This window comes from Mustela erminea, chromosome 3 (assembly GCF_009829155.1).
Source record: "Mustela erminea isolate mMusErm1 chromosome 3, mMusErm1.Pri, whole genome shotgun sequence".
NCBI lineage: Eukaryota > Metazoa > Chordata > Mammalia > Carnivora > Mustelidae > Mustela > Mustela erminea.
Genome location: NC_045616.1, coordinates 50288377 through 50307457, shown reverse-complemented (window position 1 = coordinate 50307457; position 19081 = coordinate 50288377). Strand labels below are relative to the sequence as shown.

Sequence of the window (19081 nt, the reverse complement as noted above, 5' to 3'; positions counted from 1 at the left end):
TTTTCTACTTAGCCAAAATAAATGTATTTCATGGGATTCTTGTCCATTCGTAATAAGAACAGGGTTTACTTTGAAAATCATCTCTTGACAGACCAGAGCAATGTGTAGCATAATTTCATATAGTTCATTGTTTCTAAGAAATGTAAAAATCCAGAAGACACAGCATAAGGAAAGTAATCAACGTTATTTTAGTACTGATGTAACGGGATAGACAGATAGACGGCAGCTGCACTCGTGGTGAGCACAGCATAGTGTACAAACTTGTCAAATCACTAAGTTGTACGCCTGAAATGAATGTAACATTATGTCAACTGTATTCAGATAAATAAGTGGAAGAAATATGAAAGCCTATGTAGTGCCATTCTTAGAATGACTGTTTGTTATCTCGGTTTGGGCAACAGATCAACTTGTTTTCTCTTTGAGTCATTGAATCCTAGATTGTGATGAGAAAGTTTTATTTTCTTAATATTCTTGATTGATTTTAGCATGATTTAAAAATACAGGTATTGTTTCTTACAGATTGTGTTTCTGGTGTCTGCATACGCAAGTCCCCAACTCGCAGAGGAGAGCTGTTCGGCCGTGGCTGCCATCACACATTATCTGTATCTTTGCCAGTTTAGCTGGATGCTCATTCAGGTGGGTACCTCATTTCCTCCTCCCACCCCCTCCTACTGTCCAGTGAATCTGCATGGAGTGTTCTTCCTATCTGCTGTTCTTCATACTGAGATGGAAATGATTCCATATATCCATAACCGCATTCCCAGGAGATCGATGGAAAGAAAACTTTATAAGCTATACAACATCAGAAATTATAGTGAATTTGGGGGAATGAGAAGAAACCTAGAAGGGGTAGAAATTAAGGAGTGGTGCAAGATGAGGCTTGTGATGTGGGGCCTGTAAACCACAGCAAGAAATTTGAACTTTGTTCTAGGGGAGGCCATAGAATTAAACAAGTAACACCGTAACATTTGTGTTTGAGAAATATCTCCCTGTTTGTAGTGAATTGGTGACAAAAGAGTTGACATCGGTGCTAATTAAGTACCGTTAGCTTCTCCGGGCAGGAGAACAAGGCAGTGTGAACCTGGGACTGGCAGAAGAAGCCAGGGGAATAGGTCAGCTTTTGAGATTTCATTTTTCTGTTCTTTTCCTTCCTTCCTTCCTTCCTTCCTTCCTTCCTTTCTTTCTTTCTTTCTTTCTTTCTTTCTTTCTAGCAATAGAATGTAGAGATTGGTTAAGAAGAGTGCAGAAGGTGGAACCAAAGATGTTTCCCAAGTTTCTGGTATGAGGGGCTGGATAGACGGTAGTGTCTTGAAGTGAAATAATGACCCCTGGAAATTGCAGGAAGGTTGATGAGAAATTTGGGACATACGGAGCACGAAGTTCCTCCAGTGTGAGACTTCCAATGGGGACTTTGAGAGATGGGGGATACACAGGACTAAAGCTCAGAACAGAGATTTATATATAGCCTATGCTATAAATACTTTAGAAAATTGTTGACTTAAAATTAGAATATGACTCTGTTATTTTTGGAAGAGATCACCTGGGGAGAAAGTATGGGGTGAGACCCAAAGAGTCCTAGTATACTCTTCTGAGGAACTATTAAGTGTTGGGGAGAGACTTGAACTCTCCCTTTTCTGACTAAAATCCCAAATTCCCTTTATTGTCCTATGCTGATTTGCTTGATAAAGAGGCAAATATGAAAGTTGGATCCAATTCAGTAGTATTAATGTCATCAATTTAATGGCTCAACTAAAGGAAATGTTGCTTTTAATGCTTTCTACGTAGTAGTATTATTACATATTTCATATGATAGAAATAGTTTTATATTTTTTTTAGAATGCTTGTGAACTATTTTATATAAACAGATGCATTCAGTCATTTGCACATTCTTCTTTCTTGTTGAATAAAAGGATGTGGGATTTCCACTGTACAGCAGTAATGAAAGCATGTGAGAATACTATACAGACTCATGGAAGGGATAGTTTCCCAGGTACGATATTATAGTTGTAGGGAGAACTGCACTAAGTTATTTAGTTAATAGAGCTAGTTGCAATAATTAGAGCCCTGAATCTGGGATTGAATTCTGGTTTTGCTACTATCTTTGTAAACTTAATCAAGTTACTGGCTCTTCCTAAATTTTTTTTCTAAATCTTCATATGAAGATAATAATTCCTTCCTCATAGAATTATTATTTCATAAGTCTTAAACAGCTCTAATTATGGAAAGTTTATGGTATTCTCAAAATCCCTCCCAAATAAAAAAGTAAAGCTAAATCTCAAGGATATAACATAAAACGTAATATTTGCTGAAATTAAAATAATATTTGCTAGATTCTCTGATTGCAAGATTTTTTAGGCGTTTATCAAAGCTGAACTTTCCGTGTGTACCGCATGTATGTTATTTATCTGCTTGGACTGAGGTCCCCAGTGTTGTGCAGAAGGTCTTTGTCCATGTCCCTGACCTACTCAGTTTTTGATGAATGACTTGGATGAAGACACAGGAAACTGTCTTATCAGGTATGCAGATGATACGGAGGTGGAAGGACAGCTAAAACAGCAAGCTGCCTGGGTTAGGGATGCAGGTACAATCAATACAGAGAAAGTGCTGTGACAGATTGAAACCTAGAGTGAAACAGACTTAATTTGATGGGGGTTAAGATAAACAACTTGAAATATTTTATTTAACACAAACTTAGTGTGGTCAAGTGTGTGACCAGATTGCTTAAAACAACAACTACAAAAACAATACAGACCTAGGTTACATTAGTAACAGCATAGAGGCAGATGAGGGCATCGTGGTTTACACTGTAATCTACAAAGTTTCAAGACAAGCTTGGGATCCTATAACCACTTTCATAAATCATGTTTCTCCAGGAGCATTAACCAGCTGATGAAAAGTTGAAAATAGTCCTGTAAGAAACTTTTGAGTCAGCTAGAGATAGCTAACCTGCAGTGAATTTAGAGTGATGTGATAGCTGTCTACAAACACTAGAAGGGATGCTACAGGAAAGAAAGACCGGACTGCAGGTCCATTTGGAAGAATGAAACAAATGGGTCAAAAATGAAAAAAGTAAATTTTGATTCAATTAAGAACTTTGATAGCCTGTAAAACTGTCAGAATTGAAGAGGCTGTTCCTACAAGCAGAAAGCTTCCAGTCAGTGAAGTGTATTCAAATAGGGGGAAATGACCAACTTTCAAAATGTTTTCCTGCTTTGGGGGAGCATTAGATGAGATTGCATATAAGATTTCACCCAACTTAATAGAGACTGGTGTACTCTAGATCTCTTTTTCCAGTCTTCAGTAAATAAAATTGTGGCTGATGAACATTTAGTAAGCTAATTAGATTTCTGTATGGCTGATGGTTATGAAAACTATTTAAAGTACCAGTAAATAAAACTATTTGAAGTTTAATGTATTTCAGATGGTATACCACACATTTTTCATGGTTTGTGGTATGACCACAAGGGAAAAATTCAATAACTTCTGATTCTAGTAGGTTACTTCTCATAAGTTATTTTGTGGGAAGCGGTTGTTCATTTACCAACCTGTGTTTTCCTTCTTATAAAATACTGTCTACTAAATCTTTTTTTTTTTCCAAAAAGTAGAATCCATTTTTAAAACATTATATAAAAGATTAGGCCCCTGTTAATCCAATCCTTCTAGTCAATTAGGGTTCAAAATTTTCAAAAAATAAAATAACATTTTAATGATTCTACTTCATATTTTCTTTTTTTTTTTTAAGATTTTATTTATTTATTTGAGAGAGAGAGAGAGAGAGGGTGAGAGAGAGAATGAGAGAGGAGAAGGTCAGAGGGAGAAGCAGACTCTCCATGGAGCTGGGAACCCGATGTGGGACTTAATCCCGGGACTCCGGGATTATGACCTGAGCCGAAGGCAGTTGCTTAACCAACTAAGCCACCCAGGTGGCTCTACTTCATATTTTCTTAAAGATTTTATTTATTTATTTGACAGAGAGACAGGTGAGAGAGATCATAAGCTGGGAGGGAGTTGGGGGAAAGCAGAGGAGAGGAAGAAACAGACTCCCCGCCGAGCAGGCAGCCCAGTCTGGGGCTTGATCCCAACCTGAGCTGAAGGCAGTTGCTCAACTAACTGAGCCACCTAGTACCCCTCTACTTCATATTTTTAACAGTATGTAAGAGAGAATTTGATAGATGTGTGTGCGTGCATAACTTAGAACAGAAAGTTAACCATTAACTTAATCATTGGGTTTAGTATATCAGAATTACTGTTTATTTTGATTTGCATCGTATCTTCAATCTTCAAAAAAAATGCACTTAAATGACTTTATCTTGAACTTTTATTTCTCTGTCATATACCTTTAATTGGATTATATTTTTATAGTAGCTAAAGAAGAATTTTTTTGGTAAACAAGTTACGTAACTTTTCTGAGCCTAGATTTTTATCTGAATAATCAGATCTGTAATAACAGTACCTGTCTTTGAGGATTGTGGAAAGATAAAATGAATTTGTGCATGAAAAGAGCTTGGAATTGGGCCTGGCACAAGCTATACAACACGCCATACATATGTACCGAATATTACTGGTTAAACAAATATGTGTGGCCCATATCTCATTGATTTTGAAACATGTTGAAAACTCTGTTTTTCCAATTTAATTTACACTCTTTTTTTTTCCCCAAAAAAGAATTTACTTGATAATAGTGGGGAGAGACTTAGAATGAGGCAGACACCAACTAGCTGTGAAGCTATAGCAAGCTGTGTAAATAACCTCTAACCTCTTTACTGAAGTACATGCGTGGCTCATCGCGGAATCTCTAACTGGTAGCCTTCACTGTTTCTTTAGGCCTTCCCGTTTTTCTGACAAGGAGGTTCTACCACACATTATGAGAATATAGTAACAGATTATTTTGCCTTTTTTTTTTTTAAGCAAACTTCTCACAAATTCCCTTTGAGGCCATGGAACTTGACTTATCCTTCTATTTGCTCCTCATATAAAATCACTGTGAAATTACTGAAATCATTTCCCACTTCCTTAAAAAACAGCAAGTCTTGTCTACTTAGAGAAAGTTTGACAGTGAGAATTTAAACTCTCCTTATAATATGTTTACTCTATTTCCTTAGTTTTTATTGTTCTATTTTCATTTCCTTTTCTGTTTTGATTTGCTTTCCTCTTAGAAATTGTATATACTAATGGTACAAAGCATAATCAAACACTGAAGAGAAATATAAAGTGAAACGTACATCTGTTTCTCCCTATTTCACACACCCTCAACTCTCTGCTTTACCCTCAACCCTACTCCCAAAGGTAAACAGTGTTAATGGTTTCCTGTATATCTTTCCAGAAATATTCCACAAATATACAAATGTTTATAAATATGTAAAAAGCACATATGTGTATGTTCTTGTGTGTGTGTATATATATTTACTTATTTATATATAGTTCATCTAAGTTTTTGTATATGTATACATTCACCAAGTACAGATACACTTTTTTCCATTCCATAATGTGGTTGTTTCAGTTTATTTTGAAATGCTAGTTACTTCCAGTTATTTTTACTATTATAAACAATGTTTCCTTGAACATCCTTGCATTCTGAATATTTATTTACTTATGGAATATTCTTAGAATAAATTCCTAGAATTTATGCCTTTATTATTAGCATTTTACATGAAATGGACTGCCAGACCATGAGTTAACCCCTGAAGGAATAAATCACAGTAAGTTGAAGTATCAGTAATAATATAGGTAAATAGAAATTTAATTTTTCTGTGTATTTATTTGGCCCAGTTTTATTAAAATTTCCTGTCACTAAATCATATAGCAATCTGTTTCAATTATGAACAATATCCAAACTTTAGATTGCTCCTGCAGTTTGTTGATTTCATGCTTATGGAAACAGTGTAATGTTTTATTTTGAAACTAAAGCTTACTTAAGGGACATGTTTTTTAAATGGTGGAATAAAGGTGGAAATCATTCTACAATTATACTTGACCATTTATAGCTTGTGCCTTAATTTTTCTGTAAGATCAGGCTATGTGGAGGCAAATATACATATTTATTCCTTGGCAGAAAGGCCACTTAGTATCAGGGCATAGCAAAAAGAAGGGTAATTTTAAAAGTAGCCATGTTTTTCCTTTGTCACTGATTCAATTGGGCAGGCAGTCGGGGTGGGGGGCAGGAGGTTGGGGGTGGTGGGACAGGACATCAAAGGTATTGAGGACAACACACGGGTAATTACCAAGATAAAAATGATATATCCGGGAAATACAGAAATCTCTGGTCTGCAAAAAGCCTTGCAATTTATTTCATGTAAAAATTGCTAAGAGAGAGGATAACTGGAGCAAGGACATATGATAATATTTCTTAGACGCTTCTCTGAAATGAATGACTAAGAACGTATGGTAATGACAAAATTAATAGTGTCCATGACCTCTGACTAAACTTGATACTATAAATCAGTCCAGGGTTTCTGGTGACACGGTTAATAACCAAATATTATTAAATAACAAGCTGGATACCAATCTTATCCCACATAGTATAAAAATGTATGGGGTTTGGGCGCCTGGGTGGCTCAGTGGGTTAAGCCGCTGCCTTCGGCTCAGGTCATGATCTCAGGGTCCTGGGATCGAGTCCCGCATCGGGCTCTCTGCTCGGCAGGGAGCCTGCTTCCCTCTCTCTCTCTGCCTGCCTCTCCATCTACTTGTGATTTCTCTCTGTCAAATAAATAAATAAAATCTTAAAAAAAAAAATGTATGGGGTTCAAGCAGCCCATTTTTAACTTAAGAAAAAAAAGTAAATATTGGTTGCATTCTTCCTCTCATAAACTATTCCATGTAACATTTTAAAATTTGCTCCAAATAGGACGCCTGGGTGGCTTAGTCAGTTAAGTGTCTGCCTTCGGCCTGCTTCTCCCTCTCCTTGCCACTCTCCCTACTTGTGCGCTCTCTCTCTTTCTCTCTCTCTAGCAAATAAATAAATAAAATATTTTGAAAAGTAAAAATAAATTAAATCTGCACCAATTAACTTTGTCGCTCTCCACTAGGAGTTATTGAGCCTCCCAAAAATCTTTTCTGGCAAGATAGTATATAACTGAGTAAAATCAGTAACTAAACCAAATTACAAAATTATTATTAAATTCAACAAAAATTATTAACTCAAGTTGTATAATTCTTCATTTGTTTTAATATGAGGTTTACAAAAATTAATCTATCACAGGCCACAGTCATGTTTGAGTGATTTATATTCTGATAAACATTTTAAAATTGTCCTTTAGTCTTAGCAAAAAAAAAAATGGAAAGGAAAAGAGAAATGGTAATGTCCACATTTTTATTAAAAAATGCATCTGCACTGACATATAAAGTGTGTGGGGGGTAATGAGAGAGGGAAAAAAAGCTCTCATGCAAATAATATTCTCAATATTTGTGTGAGTCTCTATGGAAATAAATCTTAATCAGTCTTCAGAAGAGCTTTGGACTTGTGTTCTGTCCCAAGTTCTGTAACTAAGCAGCATATGAAAAAACTGTGCTTTCCTCTGATTACATCTATTTCCTCATCTCTAGATGAGAGGATTTGTGTGGTCAGATGATCTGTAAGGTCTGTATTACTTCCAAAATCCATACCATTCGTGTTTTTATTTCAGTATTTGTAATTTCTACAATGATTCACTCACAAACTGGGAGTCAGGAAATTGTTAATAACTTACAGTTTAACTTGTCCCTTTACTAGAAGAAGAAATTGAAACCCAGAAGAACCAAGTAATATTGGCCAAAAACATACAGCTTATCCATTTAGAACCATGTCAAAACTTAAGTCACTAATTACCATGTCTTTTCAAGTTTTTTAAAACATCATTATAGTGTTCACTATTTACATGAAAGTTTATCATTTGATTGAGTGTGTACCTCTTCAAGTTCTCCTTTCCTGTATTTCTCTAGATTGTATTTATGACAGGAAATTGTCACAAATATCATTAGGTAGTTTTCTTTAAATTTGTTAAAATGGAGGGCTCTGGGTGGCTCCATCGGTTAAGCATCTGACTCTTGGTTTTGGCTCAGGTCATGATCTCTGGGTCCCGGGATCAAACCCCATGTCTTTCCAAAAAGCAAGATTTCCTTTATTGGATGGCTGTGTAGTATTTATATTATTTAAAATATATATATATATAAATGTAAATATATATGTTGTGTATATATATGTATATACATATATATGTATGTGTATGTGTATATATATATATATATATGTCTAGCAAACAGTTGCTGTGGCCAAGGTCACAGAGGTTGCTGCTTGTGTTCTTCTCTAGGATTTTGATGGGTTCCTGTCTTAAATTGAGATCTTTCATCCATTTTGAGTCTATTTTTGTGTACGGTGTAAGGAAATGGTCCAGTTTCATTCTTCTGCATGTGGCTGTCCAGTTTTCCCAACACCATTTGTTGAAGACACTCTTTTTTCCACTGGACATTCTTTCCTGCTTTGTGAAAGATTAGTTGACCATAGAGTTAAGGGTCCATTTCTGGTTTCTCTATTCTGTTCCCTTGATCTATGTGTCTGTTTTTGTGTCAGTACCATACAGTCATGATGATTATAGCTTTGTAATAGAGCTTGAAGTATGGAATTGTGATGCCACCAGCTTTGGTTTTCTTTTTCAACATTCCTTTGGCTATTCAGGGTCTTTTCTGGTTCCATACAAATTTTAGGATTATTTGTTCCAGCTCTGTGAAAAATGTTGATGGTATTTTGATATGGATTGCATAAAATGTGTAGCTTGCTCTAGGTAGCATTACATTTTAACAGTATTTGTTCTTCCAATCCATGAGCATGGGACATTTTTCCATTTCTTTGTGTCTTCCTCAATTTCTTTCATGAGTACTTTATAGTTTTCTGAGCACAGATCCTTTGCCTCTTTTCACCCAGGTAATCTTGAAATGCTGGTAATTGCGAAAAGTGTACAAATTCAAATACATCATCCTTCAGTGGTGAGCACTGACAGAAGTAAGAAGGTGGAATTCAGATGCACCAGTGTTGAGAAGTGACATTAAAGATGTGACTGTGGTAACATCACCAAGTTTTAGACACTGCAAAACATTTTATTCAGTTTTCTCTTTTGAAGTGTCTAATTTGGTTGCTAAAACTGAAAATAGTTTTGAATATTTTAGGGCTTGCCTTCAGCTTACATTATATTAATGCTAGGAATGCGTATGCTGCATGTATACAGTATAGTCAAGTTGGATTAATGTACTTGATTAAATTGGGGGACAACTTTGGGGGAGTTGGAGTATTTTGCTTTTTTTGTTTTTAGAGAAGGAGAGAGGGTTGGGGCGGGGAGGGGCAGAGAAAACCTTAAGCAGGTTCCATGCCCAGCACAAATCCCGATTCAGGGCTTGATCCCACAACCCTGAGATGATGACCTGAGCTGAAATCAAGAGTCAGATACTTAACTGAGTGAGCCACCCAGGCAACCCAGGGATAATATTTTGGTTAAAAAGGTAACATGACTACATAATGATGATGTCTTGAGATGGTCTGTAAGATGGTTCTAACAAAATTTTTAAAGCTTAGAGATGGAAGTGTAAATAGAGACCTAACTATTACCATTCTCAGTTCACAGTTAGTGTTTAGCAGGAAAAACATCACATGAGCAGTGAATAGTGAGCCATGCCCAGTCCACTTGAATCATGTCTGGGTGAGAGTGATACCCTTTAAACTATTGAGTTTTCAAAATTTCATTAGCTCCAACACTGAATAATCACACAGACACCAAGGCACACATATGCTATGTGTCTGTCAGCATAAAATTATTATTCAAACATAGTAGTCTTTAAATAGGCTTAGATTACAAAAGAGGAACCTTGATTACAAGGAAAAGAACGTAGTCAATGCTCCACTGTTTCCTCTGTTTAGAGAATGGTAGTGACTGGTGGTTTCAATTCCACTGGTTTTGAATAGCAATATATACCTCAGTCAATTTCTTTTTTTCTTTTAACATAAAGAAAAACTAAATTGAGCTAATTTAAGCAAACATTTACATCATAAAAGGAATAATAGGCATATAGGATAACTACTGAACCCACGAACCATATTCTCTATAAACACACTTTCTCTCCACTGTGCTTCTGCCTTTCTCCGTCACTAAAGTCTGTATGTCCTCTTTTTCCAGCTGACCAGCTTAGACTGTCACTGAATTTCATGGAATTCAGTGATTCATGATTGGCCCAGCCTGGGGCAGACTTCTCCAGATCAAATCAGCTGTGGGTGGAGGAGCAGAGTCATGAACCCACTCTGCATATGTTGGGGTGGGATGAAATAAGATTCTAAGAAGGAGAACTCATGACCTAGGCATATTCCAAAAAGAAGGAGAACTCATGACCTAGGCATATTCCAAAAAGAAGGAGAACTCATGACCTAGGCATATTCCTACCACATTATATTAAAATAACTTAAAATTCAAGTAAAACTTGAAATTAGGTAGTCAAAACAAATCTTATGTTTGGGCCATATGGTATTTCTAAAATAATTAGACATCATTTAATTACATAGTATTTCAATTCTATAGCAAAAAAGAAAAAAAAAACATACAATAGGAAATAAGTCTTTAAGGTACACCTCAGTGGTTGGATTCTTCTGGGAAGAAAAGTGATTTTTTTTTTTTAAGTCAACAAAAGCTTGTGACTACAGGAACTTGTTTTGCTTAATTGGCTGTTCAGCCACACTATGCCTTGAGCTCTTTGGAGCAGAAGCCGTGCATGTACAAATCAAACAGTTACACTTGTTTCAGTCTTATTGGAGTCTCTGGTAAAGGTCAAACAATTGCTGAAAGGTTGAGTGATTCTAACTGATGGAACTAATGTCCATTTTCGTAAAGGCAGATATTTTGGAAATATCCCAGTCTCTATTATGATGAATCAACTTAGGAGTTATTTACCATGCTCTGCTTTCTGACACTTCCACCAACAACACCCGTGAGTTACCATCTTATATGGTTACAAACACAAACATCTATTTAAAATAAATAATTAGCAGTTTTATTTTGGAGATGGGCTCTTCATCCTTCCTTTGCCTGAATTTTCATTCTCTAACGGGCAGTTTGATCACCTCAGTGTTAGATACTTGATACAATTGCACTTACTTAGGTGTGTGTCCCTGTACTAATTATGGAAAGAACGGGGAAAACCCTGTTGGATTTAATGATCCAAAAAAGAAGTTAGAACAAATTTACATAAGCAACAACTCAAATTACTCATAATTACAGATATAGGCAGGTATACATAAAGATATGGAGTGCTGACAGGAAATAAAATTCAGAGACAAAAATCTCCAAGTAACCAAACATTTTTATTTTTCCCTTGTTTAGCCCAGTTAATACTAATCCCTCAAGGCTGATTTGGTCCAGATAGAGTCTTACTTAGAAGCCTCCATAAATAGCACCTGAAAGCTTTTCCATGAACATAAGGCATGTTTATTTATCACAGAGAAAGAGCTTCCGTCATATCACAGCTTACTTTATTCCTAAACTATTCATCTTTTGTCTTTCACACTGTCTGACATCCTAATAGGAGATTTAAAGGAGCTGGCAGCATTTCCCGATGCTGACTATGTGCTCAGCCTTTCATAAATAATACCTCATTTAATCTTTAGAGTAACCTCATTGTATACATGAAGAAACTGAAGCTACGGGATTGTTGTTGCTTGCTACTGATTATCCCTCTGATGTATATACAAATAATATGTATGTATGTATATATATGTAATTTGTCTATACTCACACTTTTTCCACCATAAGAAACTAAGAAGGGGGATTTATCTAGTGGAGAAGTACCATTGTGTGAAATATATGACATTCAGTGTTGTTTCTGTGCTAAATGGTAATTAAGTGTAAGTGCGCTAGTGGAATAAGAACACTAGAAGGCAGAATATGTAAGTTCTAGATTTGGCTTAGGTGTAGGATCGAAGTGCGGGATTTGGGGCCAATAAGAACATTTTCTTTTCCTATTCTCTTTATCTAATGTGTCCCCTCATCCCCCTCTATATACTTAACCTTTTTATATTTTTTTAAAAATTGTATTTATTTATTTGAGAGAGAGAGAGAGCACAAGTAGGCAGAGTGGCAGGCAGAGGGAGAGGGAGAAACAGACTCCCCTCCAAGCAGGGAGCCTGACGTGGGGCTCAATCCCAAGACCATGGGATCATGTCCTGAGCCAAAGGCAGATGCTTAACCGACTGAGCCACCCAGGTGTCCCTCATTTTTATATTTCTTATCTTAATAAGAAATAATGGATATAAAAAACACTATAAATATAAAATACATACTTTCTATGATGACTTCTTTCCCACTTCCTTGGAAACTAACATAAAGGAAAGTAAATACTTCCTTCATCTCTTTCACTTCTATATCCCCCATGCTTGGGCTGGTCCCTGAAATTTAGTAGGCACTCAATAAATAATTGTCAAGTCCATGAATGAAAAAAAGAGCATATAAACTGAGAAGGAAAAATAGGTACAAAATCTATCTCATCGCAGAACTTTTGTCTCTGTGAAGTCATTTTCTGTTTACTCATATATGTCTTCTGCTGGGGACTGACATGGGGCTCTCTTCACAATTATATACCCATTCCCTGGAAAAGTATCTAGCCCTCTCATATGATAAGGCCTTAAGAAAATTTAACAGGAGTGTCTGACTGGCTCAGTCAGTTAAGCAACCAACTCTTCATTTCAGCTCTGTCATGATCTCGGAGTCGTGAGATTGACCACCATGTTGGGCTCTGTGCTCACTGGGGAGTCTGCCTGAGATTCTCTCTCTCTCCTTCTGCTCCTTCCCCCACCCCAACATGCTCTTACTCTCTCTCACTCTTGAAAAAATATAAATAAAAATCTTTTTAAAAGTTTTCCAATGTCTGACACAAAGGGCTGTTCACTTTATTATCATCATGAAGCTGTTCACATGGGAAGTAGGTTTGAATATCAGTGTATGTTTCTTCAACATGCACAGAACAATCACAGAGGACTATGGCTGTGAATAAATCAAAGCAAACTAAGGAAAATAAAAAGTACAATTAATATTTTCCAGTGTTTCAAGATTTTTGAGGTATTCTGAATTTCTTGGATGTACGAAATATGTGAATTATCTAAAAAAACAAAGAAACAAAAAAATAATTATTAAGTAATTCTTGCCTTTGTTGGACCATAACACTTTATGTCCAGCCCAGGTGAGTTTGTGTCCTGTGACATTAGACCAGAACTTACTCATTTTATGTTCTGTTTCCTTCCTTAGTCTGTGAATTTCTGGTATGTACTGGTGATGAATGATGAACACACAGAGAGACGATATCTGCTGTTTTTCCTTCTGAGTTGGGGACTTCCAGCCTTTGTGGTGATTCTCCTCATTATTATTTTGAGAGGAATCTATCATCAGAGCATGCCACAGATCTATGGACTCATCCACGGTGACCTGTAAGTACATCCAGGCAGAACTCCTTGCCCCCTTAGTCTTTGTAAACTCAGATAGCTTCATTAGTAGATGGTGGAGCAGTAGACTAGGCAGTATGGCCGAACAAAGAATACCAGGCAGACCTCTGCTTTCCCACCAGACTGACTTAATCTCTACTTCCTCTAATTATCCCTTGAAGTAAGAAATGGTTGCCTTTCTAGTTCCCCTGACGGATACAGTTTTCTCAGGTGAGTTGAGCTATTAGACAATTCTCAGTAATTTGTACCTTAGCATAATTTAGTTTATTAGATTTATTAGATTAAGACCAATACCTAGTAATACAGTACCTAGTAAAATCAGGGACCTATGAAAGTTTTGATAAAGAACAGAATCAGTGAAAAATATGGAGTTTGGCCTATTATCTAAGGAATCTGACATTTTGGGGGAGGTTGGGAAGGGAAGGATGGCAGTCACTGTCCTCCACAACATCCTTAAAGACCAAAAGGCTGTATCGGAGTGAATGGAGAGTGTCTGCAAAAGGACACAAGAAGGAGACAGGGTCAACTGGGACCCTCTTATATGTTCTGACTAAGGTGCATACATAGTCTTTAAATGTAACAAATCTTTATACACACATATACATGCCTTAATCTTGAATCTGGTGTCTTACAGCTTTGAGGACTACTCAACCCCTTTTATTGACTCCATATGCAGGAGGGAAAAAAAAATTTTTATAATAAAGTTTAAGCTGCTCCCTTGGTGTAATGAGGATTACATGGGGGAAAGTAACATTTCTAAATAAGAAAGAATAACCTATTTCCAATTTTATGATGACAGTTTACCTAATTATCTCACAGGTTATTGTGAAGATAAAAGTGAGTTAACTGATGTGAAAAATCTTTGAAAGTAAAAGTACTATATAAGCAGAAGTCATTTCAATATCATTATTGCCTCTGATCAGTTATAATTGTTCATTATTACTTAATAAATAATTGTAATTAATGTATGCAAATGTATTTCACAAATAGGCAATCACACACACATATCCCACACTCTATTCAACCAAGGAAACTAGCTATGTGATATGCACATACCCACTGAGAGGCCATATATAGTAATTTTTTATTGAGATTCATTAAAATTCCCTCATACTGATTACTTTATAACATTATAATGTATTTTGTGCATTAAAATTCCTTAAGCCTGATCTTCTAGAAGGGAATTATTGTGTCTTTTCAAAATTATGTTATGACACTTTGTTACCCCTGGCATTAATTTAAATCTTGGGCAGCCAGGATTAATTTCAGAAAGTTTGACATCATTCTTTGTCAAATACAAAGTAACCATGAGACAAACCCTGGTGGCCAGCTGCCCATCCCTTTCACGAGTTTCCTGGCAAGACAGGACTTATTTGGCAGCAGTTTTAGCATTACATGTGTACCCACCCAGCCTTGATAAATGGGACCTGATGAAAGTGATATTAATTAAAAGAACTCTTTTGGTACTTGTAAAGGGGTTTTTAAAGAGGGAAATAAACTATTATACAAGAATGTCCAAATCAACTGTTAAAATATTTGCCTTCTGAGGCTTTTGCAAAAAGTTTTTTATTATCAGCTCAGCTATAATAAGTGAAATGCAAAATACATTAACCTCTACCTGGTTTTAATATGATAGGGATTATTAGACCAAAAGTGACTGAGTTTTCTAAGTATTATAAGTTACTTGTGTCTTCCACAAAAAATTCCTAAATCATCCCTATGTAAATTTGTTACAGTTATAAAAATTTTTTAATTCTGTATTTTTAATTATCACTTTAATCTCAATATAAGTATACAAGTTACTATATTATTTATGAAAAATCTTGTATACCTTGATCATGTACATAAACATACCTTTTCTTTCGGAGTAATGATAGGATTTGTGATGGTATGAAATAGTAGCTCATTTGTTGTGCAGTGGTTACTTCATAGTAATAAACAATTTCTTTTGAGTAAAGAATTTTCTCTAAATAGATCTCTATTGTATCAATATGTACAAGTTACTTTTTAAAAGATGTTTTTGTCAAATTTTGGAACCAAGATTATGATAATTTCATGAAAACAGGGAGTGATCTCTCTGCTATTAGCTGGAATGGTTTTCAAGTTTGGTGTTATTTGTTCCTTAGTTTTTTGTTTTTTTTTTTTTTAAGTAAGCTCTGTGCCCAACATGGGGCTTGAACTCATGACCCTAAGATTAAAAGTTGCATGCTTGGGATACCTGGGTGGCTTGGTCGCTTCCAACTCCCTGGAACAGAGCTGTTGTGTGGAGCTCTCCTCTCTCTTTCTCAAATAATTAAATTAATCTTAAAAAAATAAAAGGTCCAGATTTCATTTCCTTTGGGTATGTATGCAGAGATGAGATTGTTGGGTCATATAATAGTTCTGTTTTTAATTTTCTGAGGAACCTCCGTACTGTTTACTTACTGTTTACTCTAGTGGCTGTGCCAGTTTACATTCCCACCAACATTCTGTGATCTTTATTATTTCCTTTCTTCTGCTAACTGTGGGCTGAGTTTGTTCTTTTTTTCTAGTTCCTTGAGGTGTTGTTAATTTGCTAGGTTGTTAGGTTGTTAATTTGACATCTTTCTTTTTTCTAATGTAAGCACTTATCACTATAAATATCATCTTAGAACTGTTTTTTCTGCATCCCATGTTTTGGTATGTTGTGTTTCCGTTTTTGTTTGTTTCAGATTACTTTTTTATTTCCCTTTTGATTTCTTCTTTTTATGCATTAGTTGTTTAGGGGTATATTGTTTAATTTCCACATATTTGTGAATTTTTTAGTTTTCTTCCTGTTAATGATTTCTAGTTTCATACCATGGTGGTTGGAAAGATATTTGGTATGATTTCAGTCTTCTTTAATTTGTTAAGACTTGTTTTGTAGCCTAATGTATGATATTCTGGAGAATGTTCTGTGTGCGCATTAGAAGATTGTATAGCCACAAAAAAAAAAAAAGAAGAAGAAGAAGAATGTGTATCTTGCTACTATTGGATTGAATGTTCTGTATTTATCTGTAGGCCCATTTAATCTAACGATAGTTCAAGTTTAACATTTTCATTTGATAAATCCATCATTAAAAATAGAATATTAAAGCTCCCTACTATTAGTGTATTGTTTGTTTCTCCGTCTGTTCTGTTAGTATTTCCTTAATATATTTTGGTGATCTGACATTAGGTACAGGTGTATTTATGATTGTTATATACCCGCTTGATGAATTGCCCCTTTATCATTATTATATCATGGCTTGCGTTATTACTTGTTATACCTTTTTGAGTTGAAGTTTATTTTGTCTGATATAAGTATAACACTACCCCCCTTCACTCTTTTGGTTTCCACTTGATGGACTATCTTTCACATTTTTTAAATTTTGAATCCATGTATGTCCCTGAAGCTGAAGTGACTCTCTTGTAGGCAGCATACAATTAGATCTTTTTTGTTCCTTTCCATCCATTCAGCTACTCTGTCCTTTTGTTGGAGAACTGAGTTCATTTACATTTAGAGTACATATTGATATGTAAAAACTAACTAATGTCATCTTACTAATTGTCTTCTGTTTTGTACTTCACATACTCCTTTCTTCTTTCTCTGCTGTCTTCTTTTATTAATTGATGGTTTCCTTAGTGGTATACTTTGATTCCTTCTTTTTGTCTTTCGTGCGTCTACTGTAGGTTTTTGTTTTGTGATTACCATGAGGCTTACATAAAACAACATCTAGATGTAACTATTTTATGCTAACAACTTAACTTTAATTACATGCACAAACACTACCCTTGAACTTTATCCCTCCTTTTGCAACTTACTTCTTTTTACATTGAGTATTCATTTAAAAATTCATGAGGCTGTCATTATTTTTAATCTTTTTTTTTCTTCAGTCTTTATGCTAGAATTATATGATTAACATACCATGGTAATACACTATTGAGAATTCTGAATTTGACCATATAGTTTCCTTTACCAGTATTCTGTATATTTTCATGTATTTTCAGGTAACCCATTAGCATCCTTTCATTTCAGCTTGAAGAACTCCTCTCACCTTTTCTCATAAGGCAGGACTAGTGGTGATGAAGTCCTTCAGCTTTTATTTTTGTGGGGAAATCTTTATTTCTCCTTCATTTCTGAAGAATAATTTTGCCTCATAGGGTATTCTTGATTAGCACATTTTTTTTTTCCTTTCAGCACTCTGAATATCTCATCCCACTCTTTTCTGTCCTGTAAGGTTTAAGCTGAGAAATCCACAGAAAGCATTAGTGGGCTTCCTTTGTAAGTTACATGCTTGTTTTCTGTCTCTGCTTTTAAGATTCTCTTTGTCTTTGATTTTTCACAGTTTTATTGTAATGTGTTTTGGAAAAGCTGAGATTGTTTGGGGACTTATAGATGTAGAAGTCCAATAAACATCTTTACCAGAATGACACACAGTTTTATTATACTTAGTCTGTTTTAAATTGATCTTCTAAATGTGTGCTTTGATCTACATTTTCTAGAAAGAGCCACCATGCACCTGGGAACCCACTTAAGTTTTTCTTCTTCTTTTTTCTTATAATTCACATGCAATTAATCACAAGTTATTTTCTAGCCTAATTCCTAAATGTCTTCCTAATTTACTTTCTCATTTTCATCTTCATCTTTTATTTCATCATTGTCTCTTCAGTTCATTTCTGTCATCTTTGTCTGCTCTGTCGGGTTGCCTCCTAGCTTGTGTTCCTCTCTCTGATTTCTTCCTTTTTGAATCCATCTACTAAATTCTGAAACATGGAAATGTTTATATCACTCTGATGCTTAAAACCCAACAGTTGCTTTTCATTACCTTCAAGATCCTGGACTCTTAGGTCATCCATGGTTGACACTAACCTGTCGAATCAGCTTCCTTAGCTTCCCTAATACCCATCCTCCCCAGTTCTCCTTTGCAACTGAATCATTTGATATTTCCCATGATTTCTTGTGCCTATACCTTTGAATATATCCTTTATGTCTCAAATGGTTTTCTTTCCTTTTGTCTGCCTAGAAAATACCTATTTTTCCCCTTTAAACATCAGCTTAATTGTCAACTCTGTGGAGTATCTAGTTTCAGATTAATGAGTCTATCCTCATTAGACTCAGAACCTTTCATAAATCCTGTGATTGTACCAATCATACCATATTGTGAATTTTTGAAACATTCACAAATATTATAAGTATTTGATGATTATGTCAGCTATATTAATTGAAATTCGGAGTGGAGATCAGTGATTAGTAACTGGTAACAGATGGTAAAAGTTACTAAATTTTTGAAAGATGCAGGGCTTAATGTATTCTTTGATGTAAATATCGGAACTGGAAAAAGGAAATCCTTAACAACCAAAGGAAGTATATACAAATAAGGGATTAGAAATAACTTTCATGCTTTCTTTATGTAGTAACATATTTATATTAAAATTGATAATATGATTATCAAAATGTATCTAAAATACTCGGAAGTTACCAATTAATACTGAATATCTCAATACTCAAAATACTACATGAGGACTGTCAATTTTTTTCTTATATATACATATATATATACATTTCTTATATGTACATATGTATATGTATGTACATATACAAAAGATCAAATTCTAATTTACCTCAACTAATGGATTTTTTATCTAGATTTAAGTTAT

General features: G+C 35.2%; 1 protein-coding gene across 3 annotated transcripts in view; it reads left to right on the top strand.

Moving 5' to 3' along the window:
• ADGRV1 (adhesion G protein-coupled receptor V1) overlaps positions 1-19081 on the top strand; it is a 541343-nt gene that overhangs the window by 360790 nt on the left and 161472 nt on the right. For all 3 annotated transcript variants that reach the window (XM_032335763.1, XM_032335762.1, XM_032335765.1), the window contains 2 exons: positions 520-636; positions 13251-13429. In XM_032335763.1, coding sequence (XP_032191654.1) covers positions 520-636; positions 13251-13429 — 296 coding nt within the window. The remainder of the gene's footprint in view (positions 1-519; positions 637-13250; positions 13430-19081) is intronic.